The sequence below is a fragment of the Corythoichthys intestinalis genome, chromosome 20, assembly GCF_030265065.1.
Source record: "Corythoichthys intestinalis isolate RoL2023-P3 chromosome 20, ASM3026506v1, whole genome shotgun sequence".
NCBI classification, from domain to species: Eukaryota; Metazoa; Chordata; class Actinopteri; order Syngnathiformes; family Syngnathidae; genus Corythoichthys; species Corythoichthys intestinalis.
The window spans coordinates 38,829,004-38,853,894 of record NC_080414.1 but is presented as its reverse complement, the minus strand read 5'-3'; the positions used below and the strand labels follow the sequence as shown (position 1 = coordinate 38,853,894).

Sequence of the window (24,891 nt, the reverse complement as noted above, 5' to 3'; positions counted from 1 at the left end):
CCAAATCATCCTTCTGGGGGATTTCAATGCCAGAGTTGGTCGGGACCATGGAACATGGACTAGCACCATTGGGAAAGAGGGTGTAGGTAACATCAACTCCAATGGGATTCTCCTTCTGACCAAGTGTGTAGAACACAATCTCACTATCACCAACACCCTCTTCAGACAGAAAGACAAATTTAAGACCTCCTGGATGCATCCACGTTCAGGACATTGGCATCTGATTGATTTCATAATCGTCAGAACTAGGGACCGGCGTGATGTACATCTAACCAGGGCAATGTCCTGTACAGATGGATGCTGGACAGACCATCGCCTAATTCGATCAATCATGGCCATCAGACTGATGCCCAAAAGGAGAGGGAGGAAAAAGCAACAGCGCCCCTGCCTCAACATCAGGAACCTGGGAAAGCCTGAGACACAGGAGCTACTCCAAGCTGCTATAAATGACAACTTGCCACCTGTGTATCCTGATGATGTTGAGGCACACTGGAGCTCTTTGAAAACCACCATCCTTAACACTGGCCAAGAAGTCCTTGGTTTAAAAACTAAGAGAAACCAAGACTGGTTTGACGAAAACGACGAGGAAATCGAACAACTAATTTCCCAAAAACGGCAGGCTTTCTGTGCCTGGCAGAAAGACATCTCATGCCAGGACAAGAGGGAAGCTCATGCCAGGGCCAAAGCCTGCGTCCAACGTCGGGTAAGGGTGCTTAAAAACCAATGGTGGACAGAGAAAGCCAGGGAAATTCAAGAACTTGCCGAAGCAGGGGACACAAAGGGCTTCTTCAATGCGACCAAAGCTGTATATGGACCCAGTCATCAGATATCAAGCACCCTCTGGTCCAAGGACGGACAGAACATCTTGAAGACAGACGACGAGATCAGGACCTGCTGGAAAGAACATTTTGAGGAACTCTTTAATCAGAGAGCAACAGTCAATGAGGAGGTCCTTGACAAAATCCCACAGAGGCCCGTGAAGGAATGCATGGGTGATGCACCAAACCTGTTGGAGGTTCAAGATGCCATCGCAAAGCTACGAAACAACAAAGCTGCTGGTCCTGATGGAATTCCAGCTGAAATCCTGAAGGCCGGAGGGAACAACCTTCTTCGGCACATGCATGCTTTCATCAATAAAATCTGGGACAGGGAGGCAATACCTGCAGATCTTAGAGATGCACTCATTGTAATCCTGTTCAAAAAGGGGGACAAGGCAGACTGTGGAAACTACAGGGGCATCTCACTCCTCTCTACAACTGGAAAGATCATTGCCCGCATTCTGTTAAAGAGGCTACATCAAACATCTGAAGAAATCCTACCTGAGTCCCAGTGTGGTTTCCGTTCTGCCCGAGGCACAGCAGATATGATCTTCGCAGCTAGACAATTACAAGAGAAATGCAAGGAACAAAAGCAACCACTATACATGGCCTTCATCGATCTATCAAAGGCGTTTGACTCTGTAAACCGTGAGGCTCTCTGGAAAATCCTATCAAAAAGTGGATGTCCAGACAAGTACATCAGGATCTTGCGGCTCCTGCATGACAACATGTCAGCAACAGTTCTCTGCAGTGGAAGTGAGACTGAGCCTTTCAAGGTGGCAACTGGGGTCAAACAAGGATGTATAATTGCCCCTACCCTGTTTTCCGTCTTCATTGCAGCCATTCTCCACCTAATTAGTAACAGCCTACCCCCTGGAGTCCAGATCATTTACAGAACAGATGGCAAGCTTTTCAATCTTAACCGTTTCAAGGCCAAGACGAAGATCTCCAATACCTCTATTGTGGAACTGCAATACGCAGATGACAATGCCATCGTCGCCCACAAAGAGAAAGATCTCCAGACCATACTTGATGCTTTTGCTAGAGCATACAAGCTCCTAGGAATGGCCATAAATGTTAAAAAGACCAAGGTGCTCTATCAGCCTCAACGAGATTCCACCATAACCCCGCCAACAATAATGATCGACAACACAGTCCTTGAAAATGTGGACCAGTTTTCCTACCTGGGCAGCCACCTCTCCTCGAGCGCAGACATTGACTCTGAGGTACGCCATCGAATTTACTGTGCCGGAGGAGCGTTTGCAAAGCTCCGAAGAAGGGTCTTAGAAAATCCCGACCTGCTGGCAAGGACAAAAATCCTTGTCTACAAGGCTGTTATCATGCCTACACTTCTATACGGAGCAGAGACATGGACCACTTACAGCAGGCACGTAAAAGCTCTGGAGTCCTACCACCAGAGGTGCCTACGTAAAATCCTGCACATCACGTGGAACCAGAAGCGCACAAATGTCAGGGTACTCGAGGAGGCAAACATAGACAGCATTAGCACCACCGTCATTAAACATCAACTCAGATGGACCGGCCATGTTGTCCGAATGCCAGACACGCGGCTGCCCAAACAGGTCCTTTATTCAGAGCTGCTGACAGGCCAGAGAGCTCCTGGAGGGCAGAAGAAGCGCTACAAGGATAACATAAGAAACTGCCTCAAGCAGTTCAACATCAACAGCGCTTGCTGGGAAGACCTTGCCCAAAATAGGTCTGCATGGAGAGACAGTCTATGCAAAGGAGCCACATTCCATGAACTTAATCTCCGCCGGGCTGCCACAGTCAAAAGACAGCGCAGGAAGGAGAGGAAAACTGCCACCCATGAGGCCACATCATATTCCACCCCCAGTAACACATACCCATGCCCACACTGCACGAAAGTCTGTGGTTCTAGAATTGGACTTTTCAGCCATCTGAGGACCCACAAATAACACCTCCCCCCCAGGTGGACTATCATACTCGATTACGAGTGATCGCCGATGATGATAACAGCTCTATGGGATGTTATGTGCCATAAATTTTAAATGTGCACAAAGATATAAACGCACCGACACAACCAAGGGCATAATAGCCCCCCTTCCCTCCACACACGGAGCCCTGATCTCAACATGATGCAGTCAATCTGGAATTAAGAGACAGACACAACTAAAATATTGTAGCGTCGCCGGTGTTGTGCCGACCGGGGCTGTCATCGGTGGGTTAGTTTATGCACCAACGCGGGGCTAGCGTCAGTGTAAATACAGTGGGGAGAACAAGTATTTGATACACTGACAATGGGAAAACCCATTGGCAGTGTATCAAAACTTGTTCTTCCCACTGTAGTTGTTGTTATTGCATTGGTGAGGTGGCGGGAAGTTAATAAAGAAAAAGAGGAAAAAGGCGTTGAAGCTCGTGTGTTGTTTTCGCGGCCAAACTTCCGCTTAGCAAACGTTACAATATCAATATGCAAGGAAAAAAATGTGCTCTCTCTCTGCTTCTCTGATGAGTACATACTACAGACTCCGTGTGTTTGTCGTTGATTTAAATGGCACATTATCGCGCGCGATCACGCGAGAGCTCACGAGGAGACAGAGTTGCCGGACCGCAGCCGTGCAGCAGCCGGTATGATTTGACTGTTTTTGACGGACTGCGTGGAACGCAGTCAACACTGAACCAGACCGGAACCGCAACGATCACGCATGCAGTGTACTTGGGCCTTAACAGTCCAATCAATGCATTTCTATGACGACCTCCTATCCTGTAGTTGTATATCTAGAGTAGAAAGGGATATTGGTGTGTTAAGCGGCACAGGCCAAAGTCAATTGGCCAGAATGCAGTCGTGAAGAAATTATTTATTATTTCTGCGCGGCCCAGTACCAAATGCGCCACGGACCGGTACCGGTCCGCGGCCCGGTCGTTGTGGACCCCTGTTCTAAAACATCCAGTGGATTAGCCGTTCGGACTACACTGTTTCAATCCCATTACCATCACTGATTATATGAAGTCAATTCCATTTAAACCGCAGTGTCTTTGTGGGAGTTACTTTTCAGATTGTTTTAAAGTGCGTATGACACCAAAAAGCATGTTTATTTCATATTTCACGGAGTGTTTTATGCTCCTGAATGAAATTGACTGCTTGGATGTGTGGAAGCAATTGGTTTATATATTCAATTTTTGAATCCCTCGCCATGAAAGTGAGTGACTTCCGGCTCCAGTATCGGGTTTAGGACGAATGCGACTGTTTCAGTATCAAGTGAACAGTTTAAAACTGTAAATAAAATACTCAAGTCCCCATTCTATATCAGCAGCTTTAAACTACATTCAATTAATTTAATGTTGCGAATCAACTGTTAAAGCTGTTAAAATTGCTCCCGTTATTCCGTAATTTCCCCTTCTGTCTACTTTCGACATGTGAAAGGTTTAAAACCAGGGATTCCCCTATATTCAACAGATTGTGGCGCACCGCCACACTAAAATGAAAGCCGCCACGCCTGGCAAATGAGATGTATTTTATTTATTTATTTAAATAAAAAAAAATTTTTAAGGCCGCTTCAAACTAGCGGCAGCCGAGTGGGAGGAGTTCAGCGGACACCTATTCATTGTGTATTGTAGCCTAATGTTCGTAACTATGCAGGCCCCCCCTTAAGAGACGCAAGGGGAACGAGTAGGAAGAATGGGAGAACGAGCGAGATAGCGAGAGATAGCGGTCGCATGTCGTAGCAGCCCGCTGTTATTTTGTTATTGTTTTTCTTTATTATTGTTACCACAATAAAGTGGGTAAGCAAATACAGACTTCTCTCCTTCTTGCCCATATCCGGGGCATTACAATAATTTGGATCGGACTTTTCGGCGAAAGTGAGCGGTGGACGGCCGTCTGGGACGGAAAGCAAACTTTGACTAACTTGCGCTGAGAGACTGCGGAGAGGCGGGGCCCAAAATAAAGCCTTGCTCTATTTTCAGAGCGTTGGTCACAGTAAACGATTTATCAGTTCAAGCAGAGTAAAATGATACATATTCACGGTACAAGAACGTCGTTTCTGGTTCCATCGATTGGTAAGAAAAGGCTGTTTGTACGAGTGACGTGTGGGCGCTCCCGTCAGGGGGGACATTTCACGTGGAGTGGCTATTTTTCGGCACAACACCGGCGCGCCAACTTCAGACAATTAGGGCTGACGAAACTTTGATAAATGCGCCCCCCCACCCAAATTTCGCGATCTCTGGTACACTCGAAAAATGACTCTCATACCTCTCCTTGCTAAGTTAATGGTACCTCGACGTGCCTTTGTGTGGAAATTTAGTTTACGAACAACGGGGAAAAAACTATTCACCTTCTCACCGAATCAAGTAAAACTCTTTACACGGCTATTAGAATTCCCTCAGTGCTCTAAATGGGTCAGTTGACAGAAGGACTGTTATTGTTGTGGTAATGTAGTACTTATGAGGGTCAAATAAAAGGAAAAAGGAGGACTACGACGGTGGTCTGCAACCCGCGGCTCTCGGGCCGCATGCGGCTCTTTAGCGATGCTTCGGCGCTTTTTTTTTTTTTTTTTTTTTTTAAATGGAAAAAGATGGGGGAGGGAAATATATTTTTTTGTTTTAATAGGATTTCTAGGAGGACAAACATGACACAAACATTCTTTCAATTCATTAATATTGTAATGAAGTTAAACTTGTGGTGGCATAGTACAACAGAGTAGTCACGTGGTGCGTCATTCTCTATAGGATCCACTGCAGGGAAAATAAACATTTAATCATGAAGGCTAATTACGTATTTCTAGCCAACTTAGTCATTTCTATAGTAGGCTAATATAGCTAGTATCAATAATTATAAGGCTTGTACAAGGCTTTTAATTTTTTGTGGCTCCAGACATACTGTATCAGTTTTTTTTTTGTTTTTTTGGGGGTCAAATATGGCTCTTTCATCAGTTTGGGTTGCCAACCCTGAGTCACTACGAGATGTAAGTCGTACTATTGCCACGAGAAAAAAAAGTCGCATTAGTACATCGGGTAACGTAGCTGTAATCAGCTACGCATTTTACATACATGTACTGTAGCTGAGAGGTACAACATTAGCCTGGCTAATGAAATATTTCAAATATATCTTTGTTATGGTTCTTCTTGGGGGAAAAAATGAAGGAAAAAAAATTCGCTGTGGCACGACATGGTGAGGCTGTCCGACTCCGATGCAGCCCACCACCACAGGTTCAAAAAATCCTAGGGGAAACACTGAAAACTGTTTTGGAGATTCAAGTCAAGATTGTGGAGTATGCGAATTAGGAGTATTTTAGACAAAAAGTTAATTAGGTTTGCTTGGAAGGTTCGCTACAACAGCCTTCTAGGGAAGTCTCCTGCTTTAAGATGGCCGCTGTTTACTAACGCTGACAAGACTGTCATTTCGCATCTAGTTTTCAAATGTGTTGCTAACACCGTCGTGTCTGTCATTTTGCATCTAGTTCTATATACATATGATATGTATTATCTACAGTTAAATGATGTTGACGTAGTATGTAGCGGCTGTCAGCTGCAGTCACGTATTCTTGTGTTTTTTTATCTAGCGGCATGAGTTAAGCCAAAGCCATGAGTTGAGCATTGGCATTACCCGGGTCTATGACGAGCATGATGTTTACTCTGGGGACACAATGCGGTCTGTTCCTCACTGCGTACCGAAGACCGGGCTGTGTATTAGTTCCACTTTACTTGACATATTTCAATAATCGGAATATGGATGTTTGTGAATCGTTCTCGAATCTTCCACGGCCGAATCGCTCAAGGCTCACTCAAGGATGTAATGACGGCTGGGCATGTTGTACCGTGGTTCTAAGTGTTGGAAGGTGCGTCTTTACTCACGAGAGATAATTGCTCGTCATCCAGAAAAGTTTCTGCCAGTTGCGTAGGACCTTTCTTTTTGTCTTCGGTTTTCTTAACATACTCTTTATATTGTTTATGGTGGTATTTTGCTAAATGATTGATTAGGTTGGTTGTAGGAAAAGTTCATACAGCTTTACCACCATGCTTGACTTTATTGTGGCATATGTTGCACTGTGCCTCTTCGGCTTTGTCGTCCTTTAAGGTGAAATGATCCCACACAGCTGACATTTTTACCGATAAACTTTATATTTACATTGCAGTCATAATGTAGGAGATGCCACGGAGGTAAATTGGGAGACGGGTGTGCCGTAAAATGCGGACCCGATTTTAGGGAAACCATAGCAAAAACTGGAATGGATTATATAAAAAAAACTGGATCGGGAGTCTGGATTGGAATTTTTCCGTGTCGGCCGATCCGATACCGTTGCGCATTTTTTTGCGCATATCGGCAGCCGATCCGATCCAAATATCGGATCGGGACAACCTTAATAGTGTCACCTACTGACATAATAAAAGCTACTGATTCATGCAAGTACTATTTGACAATCTGCGTTTGCAAGATGCGGTACATGGGTTAGGCTTGCATCCACATCGGCCTGTCTAGCATCTTGTGGAGCAGGCACAGGACATGAACTCCTCACAAGCCTTTGGAACTGGTGGCAGAGACATGAGCTGAGGAACAAGCAAATTTCCCTCAAATTTCCACACCATGGTTTCAAGGGTTGGTAGAACTGGCTTTTGCAAGTTAGCTTGGTTCCACACTAAAGCTTGAAATTGAGAACGGTGAATATGGAATTACAGTGCTACAGTGGCAGCCTTTCTATTGGCATACCTCTTACAAGCATGCTTGCCCTGAGGTCATTGATGTGGTCCGCATTAGAGATGTCCCGATCCGATATTTGGATCGGATCGGACGCCGATATGGGCAAAAAATGCGGATCGGTATCGGATCGGCCGACACGGAAAAATTCCGATCCAGACTTCCGATCCAGTTTTTATGAAAATCCGGTCCGGGTTTTCCAGCGCACCGATATAAATAATCCATTCCAGTTTTTGCTTCGGTTTCCCTAAAATCTGGTCTGCATTTTAAGGCACACCTTCAACACACTACATTACCGTCTCCCAATTTACCGAGAGACGTATCTGTGAAAATGTCAGCTGTGTGGGATCATTTCACCTTAAAGGACGACAAAGACGAAGAGGCAGAGTGGAAAATATGCCACAATAAAGTCAAGCGTGGTGGTAAAGCTATAAGAAGTTTTAATACAACCAACCTAATCAAGCATTTAGCGACATACACATGCATTGAAAACTAGGTGCGTTAGTAAACAGCCGCCATCTTAAAGCAGGAGACTTCCCTTGTAGGCTGTTGTAGTGAACCTTCCAAGCGAACCTAACTTTTTATCTAAAATACTCCTTGTTCTGCCCTTCATTTTGCGATGTGCATTTTTCGTTCCTGCTTTTATTTTGACAGCCGTCCGACAGGAAAGAAGTAGCGCGACGGCCATGTTTGTAGTTGTTTCGTCAGTCCGCCGTTTGACGATAGCTGGGTAGCATTGTTTACTGTGCTCACGCTATCCTAAACTTGTCGTGTTGTTTGCGCCTTCGAAGGTATCGTCTGTAAGTACAACACTTTTTATATATAGTATTTAGCGATTTATGTGCCATATTTGGAGCGTTTTGGCCACTTTGTAAACTTTGGCACCTGCTGCATGCTTCATTTGCATATTAGAATATTGAGAGGCATTGTATTGGAATTGGCTTCGTATATATTTGACATATATAGCATATGGATAGTCAAACCTGTCAATCATTTTCGTTCTGTACCTTCTATTTCTTTTAGTTTCACCTGGGTTCATTTTTGGATGTGACAGTGCAGCTAAATAAAAGCACCTGGAGCTTGGATGCTACTTCCTGACTCCCGCGTTCATTTTTGAATGGAGTTTGGCTTGCTGCGAACTTGTGTCCTCTTACACACACAAAGGGAGCAGTATACTCCTAAATCGGCAAAATCTTGACTTGAATCCAGTGTTTCCCCTAGGATTTTTTTGAAGCTGTGGTGGTGGGCTGCATCGGAGTCGGACAGCCTCACCATGTCGTGCCACAGCGAATTTTTTTTCCTTCATTTTCCCCCAAGAAGAACCATAACAAAGATATATTTGAAATATTTCATTAGCCAGGCTAATGTTGTACCTCTCAGCTACAGTACATGTATGTAAAATGCGTAGCTGATTACAGCTACGTTACCCGATGTACTAATGCGACTTTTTTTCTCGTGGCAATAGTACGACTTACATCTCGTAGTGACTCAGGGTTGGCAACCCAAACTGTTGAAAGAGCCATATTTGACCCCCAAAAAAACACACAAAAACTGATACAGTATGTCTGGAGCCACAAAAAATTAAAAGCCTTTTACAAGCCTTATAATTATCGATACTAGCTATATTAGCCTACTATAGAAATACGTAATTAGCCTTCATGATTAAATGTTTGTTTTCCCTGCAGTGGATCCTATAGAGAATGACGCACCACGTGACTACTCTGTTGTACTATGCCACCACAAGTTTAACTTCATTACAATATTAATGAATTGAAAGAATGTTTGTGTCATGTTTGTCCTCCTAGAAATCCTATTAAAACAAAAAAATATATTTCCCTCCCCCATCTTTTTCCATTTAAAAAAAAAAAAAAAAGCTCCGAAGCATCGCTAAAGAGCCGCATGCGGCCCGAGAGCCGCGGGTTGCAGACCACCGTCGTAGTCCTCCTTTTTCCTTTTATTTGACCCTCATAAGTACTACATTACCACAACAATAACAGTCCTTCTGTCAACTGACCCATTTAGAGCACTGGGGGAATTCTAATAGCCGTGTAAAGAGTTTTACTTGATTCGGTGAGAAGGTGAATAGTTTTTTCCCCGTTGTTCGTAAACTAAATTTCCACACAAAGGCACGTCGAGGTACCATTAACTTAGCAAGGAGAGGTATGAGAGTCATTTTTCGAGTGTCCCAGAGCTCGCGAAATTTGGGTGGGGGGCGCATTTATCAAAGTTTCGTCAGCCGTAATTGTCTGAAGTTGGCGCGCCGGTGTTGTGCCGAAAAATAGCCACTCCACGTGAAATGTCCCCCCTGACGGGAGCGCCCACACGTCACTCGTACAAACAGCCTTTTCTTACCAATCGATGGACACAGAAACGACGTTCTTGTACCGTGAATATGTATTATTTTACTCTGCTTGAACTGATAAATCGTTTACTGTGACCAACGCTCTGAAAATAGAGCAAGGCTTTATTTTGGGCCCCGCCTCTACGCGCAAGTTCAATCAAAGTTTGCTTTACGTCCAAGACGGCCGTCCACCGCTCACTTTCGCCGAAAAGTCCGATCCAAATTATTGTAATGCCCCGGATATGGGCAAGAAGGAGAGAAGTCTGTATTTGCTTACCCACTTTATTGTGGTAACAATAATAAAGAAAAACAATAACAAAATAACAGCGGGCTGCTACAACATGCGACCGCTATCTCTCGCTATCTCGCTCGTTCTCCCATTCTTCCTACTCGTTCCCCTTGCGTCTCTTAAGGGGGGGCCTGCATAGTTACGAACATTAGGCTACAATACACAATGAATAGGTGTCCGCTGAACTCCTCCCACTCGGCTGCCGCTAGTTTGAAGCGGCCTTAAAAAATTTTTTTTTTATTTAAATAAATAAATAAAATACATCTCATTTGCCAGGCGTGGCGGCTTTCATTTTAGTGTGGCGGTGCGCCACAATCTGTTGAATATAGGGGAATCCCTGGAATCTATCGTTCACATGTCAATAGTAGACAGAAGGGAAATAATGGAATAATGGGAAAAAATTTAACAACTTAAACAGTTGATCCGCAAAATTAAATTAATTGAATGTAGTTCAAAGCTGCTGATACAAAATGGGGACTGGAGTATTTTATTTACTGTTTTAAAATGTAAACTTGATACTGAAATAGTCGTTTATTTAAACCTGAGAGGCTTTTTATACAATTTTTGTAACTAATGCACGAAACATTAAAAGCATCTAATAGCTTGGGGGGGTTTGTGGGATTTTCCACTGACAGTTTACAATATTATTTGCACATTTTACTGACTGACTATGCCATTTCTGTTTGTCATTTATAATGTTTTGTGTTCGTCACTGAATAAACAAGTCAGTTTCTTGTTACCAACCATTGTGTGTTATTCAAACTCACCTAATTCAGCTGGCTAGTTGTTATCAAGAGTACTAAAACCCTTTTCAACATGAGTCTGACAACTAAGTAAGGAGCCTAAATAACTTTAAACTTTAATACATGCTCAGATAGGCCGGTTTCGGTATCGGCCAGTATCGGATCGGAAGTGCAAAACAATATCGGTATCGGATCGGAAGTGCAAAAACCTGGATCGGGACATCCGCATCCATTGCACCATATAGTTTGCAGACAAACTGTTCTACATTCTGAATGGTGCATTAACTAAGCTCTGGACCTTCACCAAGTCACTTTAAGAGATGATGGTGCTTGACAAACACATGACCAACATGACTCTTTTGTGTGCCCTGCAATGTATGACGTGTAATCACTTCCAGTCAGTGCATGGAAAGCAGGAAGCAGTTTCAGAACCTGTGGTTCCATCTTCAGTTGTTTCACAATCGCATTGATTGGGAAGTACTTTCTCTTCTTTGATGTACCTGCTTTCATCCAGAGCTTTTTGTATGGCATCATGTGGAAGTGGGTAATTAGTAAGAGCAATATGTCAGTGTCTCTTGCTGAAACAACAGTGGTTGATGCCTTGCTTGTTATTCAATGGAGAACAATTCCGGTGTCTGCTTTCTCATGCTTAGCTTCCATGCAACGTATGTTCAGTATTGCATTGGACGCTTCGACACCATCTTCATCACTAAAACCACCTGCTGCCACTAGGATTTTGTTGACTGGTGCTCTCAGAATCAGCTGTTATGACTGGAATCAGGTAAGGTCAGCCTTGTTGTCCTGATGAGCAATGAAGTTTTCCCACTTCGCATGAAGAGGCAAATCTGTGCTTTCAACAGGTCTTCAGATTGCCACCAAGCCTCTTCCACGGTGATTCCGTGTTCCACTTTTAATTGAGTGTGTTTGGTAGCAATCAAACAAGACATCAATCCGTTGGAATTTTGCTCCGCTTTTGAGCACAGCCTCTACAAAGACACCGGCAAGGTCTCCAAATGTCTTTGCGCCTTCTGGCTTAGCAATGGCAATAACCAGTGCTTGACCATCAATTACGAGCATTTGCTCCTTGTCTAGATCTTTGTCATAAAGGTGATCAGGGCATTCAACATCAGCAGTTATGATCATTGCGAGTATGGCCCTCGATCCTGAACGAAGTTGTCCATTTACCTCGCCAAAGATAATGGTACAAACAGTTCATGTGCCATAATACGATTCAGATTGACTCTGGGAGAGATTTTTCTAACCATTTGCAAAGTTGAGATTTCTGTTCAGCGAATGTTAATCAACTCATTCACTCCTAGCCATTTTCACCACAGCAAGGCCCTTCACTCCCAGCCGTTTTGCTGGATTTTGACTGTGTTACGTGCCGAAGACGGCTCGCGAAGGGCGTAACATAAAACAAGCCACACAAAAGTACGAGTGGACATAAATTTATTTACAGAACAATCAAACTCGCAATGAATATGTACAGAATGCCAGCGAAGCGTGACTTCAGTGTAAGCCCAGGCCAAAACAATAAACAAAAGGAACTACACTTAAACCCCACCCGCTAACTAAACCCTGATCATGTAAAAGGAACAAAGAAAAGACAGCGTCTAACCTAACTTCCTACTCTATACAAAACAGGAGAAAACGAGTTGAACAGAAATGGCGACTTACCCTTACTTGCTTCAGTGCTCTCATTTACAGTGGTGAACAAAAACGATCCAATAACGAATAAACACAAAAGACCTCACTGAAAAAGCGGGAGTGTATCAAAGTAGCGATCAAATGCAAACGAGAGTGAATGGCGAGCAAATAGCTGGCGAGGAGGACTGCGGCAGAATACTGTCAAATGCGACCTCTTAGAGCGTTGACAGCGGCAGGTTTAAGAAGCTTGGCACCTTTTCCGGTGGCCAATCAGCGGTGGTGACGTCGTCGGTCCGTCCTGCGTCGATCAGCTGTCGTCATAGTCGGAGGGGAAGCAGCCAGCTGGTGGAGGCGACGATCAGCTGACTGGAAGAACCTCAGAAAATTAACAATTAAACGGCCAGGGGCCGTCACAACTGATTTTGCAAGGCCCACAGAAAATTCTGTTCTATTGCTATATAAACATGGAACCCACCAAAAGAAAGATTACTCTCTTCTTTCAGCAGGAAAAAAAAGTAAGTTCATATCTTCATTAGAAAGTAGCTTAGTTTGAGCAATTTTCCAATTTCTGATGAAAAAACAGAGAAAATGAGCTTTTTGTAAACACATACATTTCAAACATAACTTTGACTTTAACACAGCTATTTTTTGCATTAGTTACATCCCAAACATCTGAATAATGTTTTCCTTTTACAAAATATCACAAAGAACAGGACAAATAGAACTTTTGATAGCAAAGTAACAATTTATTTACACATGACTACTGAGAGTTGACGCAGTTGTCGCCAGATGACGCCGTTGTCGTTGTCTGTCTCACAAAGATGGATTATTTTTGAGTCTGCGGGGTCTGCTCGGAGAGCCAGCTGCACTAGTGGTCCAGTTGTTTTGCTCGGTCGTCCGCCACCTGGCATCATGCCGCCAGCGCTCCGACCGTGCTGTCCGACCGTTCACTGCTGTTGAATCGGGTCTCGAGTCTTACAAAATGCGCTACTGCCCTCCAGTGGCCAGTTTTATTGCTTTAAAATGCGTTTTGAGCTTTGTTCTTTGTTTCTCAGATGGATCGGAAGCTATAAATCAGGGGTCGGGAACCTTTTTTGGCTGAGAGAGCCATAAACACATTTTTTAAATATAATTTCGTGAGATCCATAAATTATGTTTAAAACCAAAAATACAAGTAATGTGTGCATTTTATGTAATTTCAACACTTTTAAAGTACAAGGGTTTGGGTTAGTCTCTGAATTATTTTTAATAACATTGTTACGCTATTGTAAATAAATGATGAGTATTTCTTACGATTACTGGTACTTCTGGTGCTGCATGGTGTTGCTGATGGCTTTGTAGTCTGGTTGATACTTGATGAGGTTAAGCGTCATGCAGGCATTGAGAAACTTAAGATACGTCTCCTTTCATGTTCACGAAGAAGCAGAAGAAATACACAGAGCACCATCAGTTTGTCCATTGGTAGATTTTTTTTTCTTTAGCGAACTCAATGAAGGACTTGGATAAATCCTCCCCTCATGTTGTCCCTTGCATAGCCAAAACTGCCAGATTGTCCTCATGTAGTGTGTCACCGACAACATACCTTGCGATCACGCTGAACTGTGATAAATTGCTTACGTTGGTTGACTCATCCAAAGCGAGTGAAAAAAATGGAGCCGAATTTGTGTCCTTCACTTGCGTTGCCTCAATTTGATTTGACATCATGATGGTACGATCGTGAACAGTTCTTGCTGACAGGGGCATGTCTTTTATCCGTTTAATAATCTTGTCTTTATCCGAAAAGTCGTCAAAAAGTTCATTGGCAACATCAAGCATGAATGCTTTGGCGTACTCCCCATCTGTGAATGGCTTCCCGTTTCTCACAATTGCTAAAGCGCCAGCAAAGCTAGCTGAATTCCAGTCACCTTGTTTGGTCTAAACACGGAGTTGCGTGTGACTAGCTTGCACTCTTGTAAGAAGCGCTTGACATGCTTTCTTCCTGTTGTCCCCCGCCGGATATTTCGATGCAAATGTAGTATGGCGGGTGTCGAAGTGCCGCTTTATATTTGACCCTTTCATAGATGCAATTTTATCATTGTATTTTAGACAACGCCGCAGAACCTGCTCTCGCCACAAAGGCAAATTCCTCTGTCCATTCCTGCTGAAAAGTACGATTCTCCTGTCTTTTTTTTTTCTTTTTGCAATCTTCTCAAAAGGGTTTCTAAAATTAGCGGGTAAAACGAAACTAAAACCGTGGGGAAATTACTACGCACATGCGCACATCGTCAGCTCTTTTTGACAGCAAAATACGGCGACCCCACTCGATCAGTGTCTCTGCCTCATCTGCGTTGGGAATGCGATTGATAGACAGATGAATAGATAGATGCAACTACATGTATGTTTGCCACATTTCCGTTAAAATAACTGTGAACCGGCTTTCTAGTCGCCGGAGATTGTCGCCGTTTTGCGCAATGCGCAAAAAAGTATAACAAAGCTTTTTCAGATATGGCTGGCGAGCCATAGGTTCCCGACCCCTGCTATAGATGCTTCTTGTAAAAAAAAAACTCAAAAGCTTCATTGTCCCAAAACGTTTGCATTTAAACGTGAAGCATTTAAAAATAGAACGTATTTACGGTATACGTTTTTGGGAGCAAATGAGTTAATGTCACTGATTCAGATGTGGTCCAAACACAGGAATGGTATGAATGTTGTTTGATTGGAATGGCATTAAGACTCGAGATGTCCTCAGAGATATACTCACAAAATGCCAGTCAACCAAAGTCCATTGATGACATGGACACCTATTTTTTTCTTATTCATCCCTCATTTTTAAAAATTGATCAGGCTCACTATAGTTTAAGTTTAATCATGAAAAAAACAAGGTTCAAATTTAACAAAACAATTTAGGACATGTTTATGGTTTGTATCAACTAAAATTGTTTCCATTGATCTTCATCAGTTGTCAATTACGCCCAATTATGCCTAATATTCCAATATGAAACCTCATTTGCATATGTAAACATAGTATTTCAGAAAACTTCCAATACAAAAAGTGTTTGTAAAAATGTAAGCAAGAAACTGGTGAAGTTTAGTGGTGATATGTAAAAGTTTATAATTTTAGCCTATTTGCCATTTATTTCCAGCCTGGGAAAACGACATCTATTTTTATCCAAGCATTACAAAAAAATGTGAACCTTATGTCATTGAAATACAGTGGATTTGTATTAAGAAGACATTGAAATTTCTAAAAATGCTGTATGACAACTTTTCCCCAAAAATACCTACAGGGTTACATAACTCTGAATATCCGGACCTGGCTATAATTGCCTTGTACTTGACCGACATTAATAAATGGACCCATGCTTGTATGAAAAAAACTATGGTGGACCTTCAAGATTTGTATTTGAGGACCCCTGCTCTACACAATACAGATGCTTTTTTTTACACCTAGCCATACATTTCATATTAGAGAGATTGAGAAATGTATATTCAACAACGCGTGGTTGAGTAAACAGTCCTTTTGCCTTTGGCTCGAACCAGTGGATAGCAGTGTGTTCAAGGCTTTTTGCATCATATGCAAAAAAAAAAAAAAAAAACGCTGGGTACAATCAGTCCAATGCTAAATCGTCCAAGCACAATACCTTCGTAAGAGGAAAGAGACAAGCTCCCTCCATCGCCGGCGTTTTTCAATCTGCCTGTTTAAGCTAGCCAGCTGCATGTGAGCATGAAGAGACAAGCTAAAACTGAAGCAAGCTGTTTATGTCAACGAAGCGACAGCAGCTAACACTAGCCAGCTAGCTGCCAGTGCTGCCGACCCCCAGCATCCCAGCCCAGCTACGATTGCTTGTGGATTTGCGAGAGTGGATCTATGCACATCGTTTGAGTCCACAGCAACCTTGAAAGCAGAGGTGTTATGGTTGCCCAAGAGTTTAAGATTACACTAAATTCTAATGCTAACGAGAACTCCCAGTGTTTCCCCTAGGATTTTTTGAAGCTGTGGTGGTGGGCTGCATCGGAGTCGGACAGCCTCACCATGTCGTGCCACAGCGAATTTTTTTTTTCTTCATTTTTTCCCCCAAGAAGAACCATAACAAAGATATATTTGAAATATTTCATTAGCCAGGCTAATGTTGTACCTCTCAGCTACAGTACATGTATGTAAAATGCGTAGCTGATTACAGCTATGTTACCCGATGTACTAATGCGACTTTTTTTCTCGTGGCAATAGTACGACTTACATCTCGTAGTGACTCAGGGTTGGCAACCCAAACTGATGAAAGAGCCATATTTGACCCCAAAAAAAACAAAAAAAAAACTGATACAGTATGTCTGGAGCCACAAAAAATTAAAAGCCTTGTACAAGCCTTATAATTATCGATACTAGCTATATTAGCCTACTATAGAAATGACTAAGTTGGCTAGAAATACGTAATTAGCCTTCATGATTAAATGTTTATTTTCCCTGCAGTGGATCCTATAGAGAATGACGCGCCACGTGACTACTCTGTTGTACTATGCCACCACAAGTTTAACTTCATTACAATATTAATGAATTGAAAGAATGTTTGTGTCATGTTTGTCCTCCTAGAAATCCTATTAAAACAAAAAAATATATTTCCCTCCCCCATCTTTTTCCATTAAAAAAAAAAAAAAAAAAAAAAAAAGCTCCGAAGCATCGCTAAAGAGCCGCATGCGGCCCGAGAGCCGCGGGTTGCAGACCACCGTCGTAGTCCTCCTTTTTCCTTTTATTTGACCCTCATAAGTACTACATTACCACAACAATAACAGTCCTTCTGTCAACTGACCCATTTAGAGCACTGGGGGAATTCTAATAGCCGTGTAAAGAGTTTTACTTGATTTGGTGAGAAGGTGAATAGTTTTTTCCCCGTTGTTCGTAAACTAAATTTCCACACAAAGGCACGTCGAGGTACCATTAACTTAGCAAGGAGAGGTATGAGAGTCATTTTTCGAGTGTCCCAGAGCTCGCGAAATTTGGGTGGAGGGGCGCATTTATCAAAGTTTCGTCAGCCGTAATTGTCTGAAGTTGGCGCGCCGGTGTTGTGCCGAAAAATAGCCACTCCACGTGAAATGTCCCCCCTGACGGGAGCGCCCACACGTCACTCGTACAAACAGCCTTTTCTTACCAATCGATGGAACCAGAAACGACGTTCTTGTACCGTGAATATGTATCATTTTACTCTGCTTGAACTGATAAATCGTTTACTGTGACCAACGCTCTGAAAATAGAGCAAGGCTTTATTTTGGGCCCCGCCTCTCTGCAGTCTCTCAGCGCAAGTTAGTCAAAGTTTGCTTTCCGTCCAAGACGGCCGTCCACCGCTCACTTTCGCCGAAAAGTCCGATCCAAATTATTGTAATGCCCCGGATATGGGCAAGAAGGAGAGAAGTCTGTATTTGCTTACCCACTTTATTGTGGTAACAATAATAAAGAAAAACAATAACAAAATAACAGCGGGCTGCTACGACATGCGACCGCTATCTCTCGCTATCTCGCTCGTTCTCCCATTCTTCCTACTCGTTCCCCTTGCGTCTCTTAAGGGGGGGCCTGCATAGTTACGAACATTAGGCTACAATACACAATGAATAGGTGTCCGCTGAACTCCTCCCACTCGGCTGCCGCTAGTTTGAAGCGGCCTTAAAAAATTTTTTTTATTTAAATAAATAAATAAAATACATCTCATGTGCCAGGCGTGGCGGCTTTCATTTTAGTGTGGCGGTGCGCCACAATCTGTTGAATATAGGGGAATCCCTGACTCCTCTACTTGGCCTGTTGTCTGTGTCTGTACTGTGGTGGTGTCGCGTGAGTAGCCTTTTCAAAATGTTGCCTTCTTTCATCCTGCACACATTCCACATTTCCACTTTTGAGAAATTAACACAAATTCACGGATTTTGGTTTTCTTGGTCGATATGGCCATGAAATAGGTATTAAGTTTTTTAAAAATTGTCTTAATTAGGTTTTAAAAAGTCTTCTATTTAACTTGAGGAAACCTGTAGGAACCCTGTTTAAACACTGTGACGCTAAATGTGACAAAATGTTGCCGTAATCTTCAGCATTAGTTAGGGTTCCATAGGTGTGTTGTATCACGCCACTGCTGTGCTTCCTCAACAGGAGGCTTGACTCTAAAAGGACTGTTTATGTTTGTGCCTTACTTATTAAAATGTGATGACAAGCAATTTGACTTACTGTGTCGTAGTGGAGGACAACAAGATACGAATCAATACAAAATTGTCACAGAAGAATATTTTTGAAGCAATAAATGTTTTAGGGACTGTATATGGCAAATGAAGAAATAAGATTTGGCCCATGTGTTATGGTTTTGGTCTTCTAGATGTTAGTCAATCTGCTCGTCCTGAACCCCAGGAGTCTCCTCGCATGAAAGAAGAGGAGGAGGAAGAGTTGACATCTATCAAGAAGGTGGAGGAAGAATTTGTCCATATCAAAGAGGAGCAGGAGGAGTATTTAATTAGAGTTGAGAACCCCCACATTGAGGAGCAGCAGCAACCGCATCCCCTCAAAACGGAGGAGGAGGACCCTTCATATGTAAAAGTGGAGGTGGTGGACATCCCCAAGTGGACTGATGAGACCTTGAAGGTAAGCCTGTCGCAATATGCAAAAATTCCATTTATCGCACGGTAAGTAAAAATGAAGGCCGTAATTTTCCCGCTGCGATTTTTCACGCGAGTGCTACAGACGTGCTGTTAAGGGCCAAGGGGTGGGGGAAGAAAAATAGAAATGGGATGCGGCCGGCGGTGCATAAGTAATGGCCCCATTTACAAAACAAAATAGGACACCCTTGGGGATGATCCTAGGGTGTCCCAAAATGGGACACTCATGGAACTTCTAGTGTTAAAAGTTCGGCTTCCTTGTTACCAACTACGCAAAACGCATCTTCGTTCCGGGTCCGGCAAAAAATAGCACCGGAGCCAATCCATTCCCATTATATCCTGTTGTTCAACGTATAGACCCCAATCACGTGACGTCACAACTCCGCCACCCTGACTGGTACCGCCATATTGTCAGTCACCTCATCGTGTTTACATATTACTGCTACGTACATTCCTCCTATTACTGTGTGTTTTTCTGCTTGTCTAAGGAATCACCGCCTAGTAAACAAACCCAAAAACCTTCCTGACAATCGTTAACATCAATTAATCAAAATGGTGAAGGAGTGTGGCGGTTGGTTGCAGTAACAGAGAAGATAAACGGTAATTTTAGTAGTTGCTGTGTGCCCATTGTTGAAAGGGCAAATCTCGCAAGCAGCACGGTTTGTTTTATCTCGGTCCATAATGCGTTTGTGTCGACAGCCGTTAGACAGCGGCGAAAACATCAGTATGATGCCAACATGATCGCAGACATCATCAGACGGAGACTACGAAGCTCGTCGCCACGGTCGCGCAGCAAGAAGGTGAGCACAACAACAGGTGTTGTGCCGAAAAATAGCCGCCTTGCGTGAAATGTCCCCCCTGACGGGAGCGCCCACACGGAAACGACTTTCTTGTACCGTGAATATGTATTATTTTACTCTGCTTGAACTAATAAATGTCATACCTTTGTGATTGTCATTGGGATATGGTCGTGAAAACCTATACACTAATACATTTCTGTTCAAAGATGGTTATGTGGCCCAGTCCACGATTTGTTACCAAAATACAGTACTAATATTTTGTGCAATTTAATTATTTAAAACTGATCTTACAGTTGTAAATCCATTACTGTATTGCGTCCATGAAAACATTTAATGTTTTCACTTAAATAAAGCGTTATAAATAAGCGCTGCCGTCAGGGGGGACATTTCACGCTGGGCAGATATTTTTCGCCACACACCGGCCCGTTGTCGATCAAGTTTCATTTTACAATCGTGAAAGCGGTGACGCTCAGCTGACCAAATGTCGGTTTATATTCGGACCGGTGCCGATTTTGGGTACCCGACTCCTCATCGTGGCATAAACTGGAGTATGATTGGAAATTTTGTGGTCTCAGGACGAGCTCTGACACATGGGACGGGACCGGTGAGATTTTGGCAGAACACCAGACGGGAGGAAACATCGGTTTGGGCATCAAATATGGATCTGCCGACTGGGTCGACCGAAGCTTTTCCAAATAACGGCTTTTATGCAACTCATCCAATGAGTTTACAGCGTCTGAAAGCACCGGGGCTTCCATAATTTGCAAGTGAATCCACCTTTAGAAACTACGATCATTGACAATACGGACACACAATGACGGACAATATGGCGGCACAATACAGCGATCACGTGATTGTTTGATGTTGGTGATTGGGGTCTACACCGGCTGCGTCAGTGCTCCAGATTGACTGCGGACCATCTCCGGCGTGCCGGAGCCCGCCGGATGGTTTTGGCTATTTTCTATTTTTGCCGGAGACGCATCCGTCAAAATGGGCAGATTCAGGCCTGGAGTCAACAGCCCAGTGTCTTACTCACGGTTTTAACACCAGCGAACCTGGACAAAGAACGTTTCATCATGGAGGTGGAAAGTCATAAAATGCTTTACGATGCAGCAGATCATTACTTTAAGGACAGCATTGAAAAGGAAGCTGCAAGAGGTCCTATTATGTGTGTTTTTCTGGCAATGATATCAAACACACGACATGCTGACAACTTTGTTTTTATTAACACACAGCGCTAACAACGCTTCCTCAACCTGTGGCACATCACTGTAGCGTGCACTTCACGGTGCCTCGGAAAACATCCAATCAGAATATTAAACATGGAACGCCATAGCAGAAGCTATGAGAATGGACGTTTTATATGCAAGTCATGTAATTTAAAGCAGTAATTAAATAGTGTCGCAAACTCATGGTAAAAGCAAAAAAAAAAAAAAAAATCGGGAAAAAATGTTTAATCAAATCAAGTCCACCTCTCTCTCTTCATCTCTGATGAGTACAGACTCCGCGTGTTTGTCGTTGTTTTGAATGCCACATTACGACAGGACGGAGTTGGCGAACCGCAGCCGTGCGCACCCGGTATGTTTTGCCTGTTTTTGACGTACTGCGGGGCACGCAGTCAACACAATGCCATGCCGGACCCGGAACGAAGATGCACCCAATGTATATGGACCCTGTGTCTCTGTCTCACTGCCGCGTTACATAAACAAAACAACATCACCATTGCGTGCTTCAGGGTGCCTCGGAAAACATCCAATCAGAATATTACACATGGAATGCCATAGCAGAGGCTATGAGGGGGAAAAGTTTTCATTTGCCAAAATGCTTGTTATTAAGTGCAATTTTATTTTTTTCTTGAAAAAGACAATTTATTTATTCTGTGTTTCTGTGCGGAATTAATAGTGTTGTCGTTTACTTAAAAGAGGCATGGTCTTGTTTTTAGTTGTGATTTCTTAAAAAGTATTTTTGAATTTAAGAGTAAACATTCATCACGTTTAAATGGGTGTACTTGATTTATTAATATATACTGTATTCTCCCTGTGTCATTGTAAATTGGTTTAAAAAAAAAGGGGGGGGGGGGCAATAATATCGCATATCGCAATAATTTATGAGATAAATTATTGCACACTAAAATTTGTTATCGTGACATGCCTACTTGAAGGGTGAAGATGGAGGTCTGAGTGAGGCCAGCAGAGGGGCAGAGCGTCCGAGTGGCAGCAGCAGCAGTTCAAAAGAAGGATTCCAAGCAGACAACCTCATCGCTCGACCATCAGAGAGTGACGCCTTCACATCACACTCGCTGTTTTGTGAGTATCATGTTACTTACCTTGAGGGTAGTGCGGGGCTGTTTCTGTAGAAGCCTGAGCTGTCATTTGGTGGCATTCGTTCAATCCGTTTAATCTTTATGCGATAGTGTGTCCAATCCTTGTTGTTTGACGATATGACTGACTCATTTTGACATCGGCACATCAGCGCGGGTTTAAGGTGCCATACATATTGGAGGTGGAGTGGCTCAGTGGTAGTGTAGTTGTCGCCAGAGGTCGTGAGTTTGATTCTCTGCCCTGATGAACTCGTCTAAGTATCCTTGAGCAAGATACTGAACCCCAAATTGCTCCTGGTGCTGCATCACCAGTAGGTGGATGGCGAGATACTGTAAAGTGCTTTGAGAGCCTTGAAAGGTGGAAAAGCACTATACAAGTATAACAACATTTACCATGTACAGTGGTACTCGACAGACGATCGCTTCGACGCACGATCTTTTCGACATCCGACGTAAAATTTGAGTCAACATTTGTTTCTACATCCGAGGACATGCTCGAAATATGACGATTTATGTAGTGCTTTCTCGACTAGTAGACGTTGTCAACATCATCGATGACGTAAATACATCGACAGGCAAAACATACCGTCGACATGTAATGATGGGTTTTTAAAAAATTATGCGGATAAAGTTTAGATTGGCGAACGCTCGCCATGCAAGCGGTGAAAGCGGCATAATGCCAAAAAAGCGGACAAGAATGGCCAGAGCCTGGAATTTCAAGGAAAATATGGAGGGTGCCACTGTGTGTCTCTTTGCCAAGCTGAGCTCGCATGCCACGGTAGCACGCTGACTATGAACGAACACTTGAAGCGCAGTCACGCAGGTGTCATTTTGGAAGACGAGAAGAAACAGCAAGCTAGCGGATCGTAAGTCCATACAACTCTCTAACGATTTTTTTAAAATTGAAGTTTCCTTTATATGCATCGTATTAACATGCATCGTCGTATATATATATATATATATATATATATATATATATATATTTACACACACACATAATAAAAATGTATATGGAAACACTAGGGAAAACACTAGGGATGTCCCGATCAAGGTTTTTGCACTTCCGATCCGATACCGATATTGTTTTGCACTTCCGATCCGATACCGATACTGGCCGATACCGTTAGCGACCTATCTGAGCATGTGTTAAAGTTTAAAGTTATTTAGCCTCCTTACTTAGTTGGCAGACTCATTTTGAAAAAGGTTTTAGTACTCTTGATAACAACTAGCCAGCTGAATTAGGTGAGTTTGAATAACACACAACGGTTGGTAACAAGAAACTGACCTGTTTATTCAGTGACAAACACAAAACATTATAAATAACAAACAGAAATGGCATAGTCAGTCAGTAAAACGTGCAAATAATATTGTAAACTGTCTTAAAGGGTATGACAACACCTGGGGAAATGCTAATATTCCATCATTTATCCATCAACGCATGCCTTTTGAATTAATATCATGCCACTTCGTGTAATTACACACATCGCAACACCAAGAAAATGATAGAAATTAGGTCGATTGTCAAGCTAAAAACGACCCGCCCCCGAGATGCCGGAAATCTAGCATATTGTGTGCGTGACGTCACTATAGGGAAACAACCGGCTCAGTGCTTAGTACTGAATGGCGGCAATGATGGCGGACAATTTTGTTTCTATTTGCAGCGACGAATCCGACGTAACGAACATTCTTCTAATGGTGACGAGGAGAGTTATGAACCTTTCGTTGGTGTTTTGGGTTATCAATTTGAGCCCAAACGAAAGCCAATGCAGCCTAATGAAAGGATCATTGAGGGGAGCAATCACACTGATGAAACACTGGCGGCAACAGAATCACCGAATGGTTTGTTTTGCATTTCTTTTTGTGAGACTGATACACCGTGACCGCAAAATAAAGGAATGTATAGAATAATTATCATTTAATATGCTGTCATCGGTTTCGCTCTGCCAACCGACACAAATATGAATGCGATTAGAGGATTTGTTCTATATATTTTACGAGCGATAATTCATACATGTGTCCAGTCCTATATCCAATGCGTGATATGTTTTTTATTATAAAAGAGTACTCACTCTGGCCATTTCCCTCCTTTGCTTTGCCTGGAGTGGTGAGGTGGTCTCATCAGAGCCAGTCATCATCCTCTTTCACCGGGCACCGCATCTGCTTTCAGCAGCAATTTCTTAGCAAAACCTGATTTCATTTGCCCATAGTTCGTAGAGCTTTCAGGTGTAAAATGAGCACCACACTAGGCCTGTCGCGATAACAAATTTTAGTGTGCGATAATTATTCTCATAAATTATTGCGATATGCGATATTATTGCGCCCCCCCCCCCCCAATTTTTTTCTAACCAATTTACAATAACACAGTGCGAATACAGTATATATTAATAGATCAAGTACTCCCATTTAAACACGATAAATATTTACTCTTAAATTCAAATATACTTTTTAAAGAAATCACAACTAAAAACAATAGACCCTGCCTCTTAAGTAAAAAACAACAATATTGATACCGCACAGATACACGGAATAAATAAAATGTGTTTAAAAAAAAAAAAAATTGCACTTAATAACTTAAGCATTTAGGAAAATGAAAACATTTCCCGTCATAGCTTCTGCAATGGTGTTCCATAGGGATGCAACGATACAGTTAAGTCATG

The 24,891-nt window shown here is 42.8% G+C and overlaps 1 protein-coding gene across 12 annotated transcripts in view; it reads left to right on the top strand.

Moving 5' to 3' along the window:
• Positions 1 to 24,891, top strand: part of LOC130908527 (zinc finger protein 79-like) — a 77,598-nt gene that overhangs the window by 28,999 nt on the left and 23,708 nt on the right. For 9 of the 12 annotated variants that reach the window (XM_057824039.1, XM_057824034.1, XM_057824041.1 and 6 more), the window contains 2 exons: positions 18,838 to 19,100; positions 22,076 to 22,220. In XM_057824039.1, the coding sequence (XP_057680022.1) occupies positions 18,882 to 19,100; positions 22,076 to 22,220 (364 nt within the window). In that variant the 5' untranslated portion in view covers positions 18,838 to 18,881. The remainder of the gene's footprint in view (positions 1 to 18,837; positions 19,101 to 22,075; positions 22,221 to 24,891) is intronic. The other 3 variants (XM_057824032.1, XM_057824042.1, XM_057824043.1) reach the window with 1 other exon arrangement.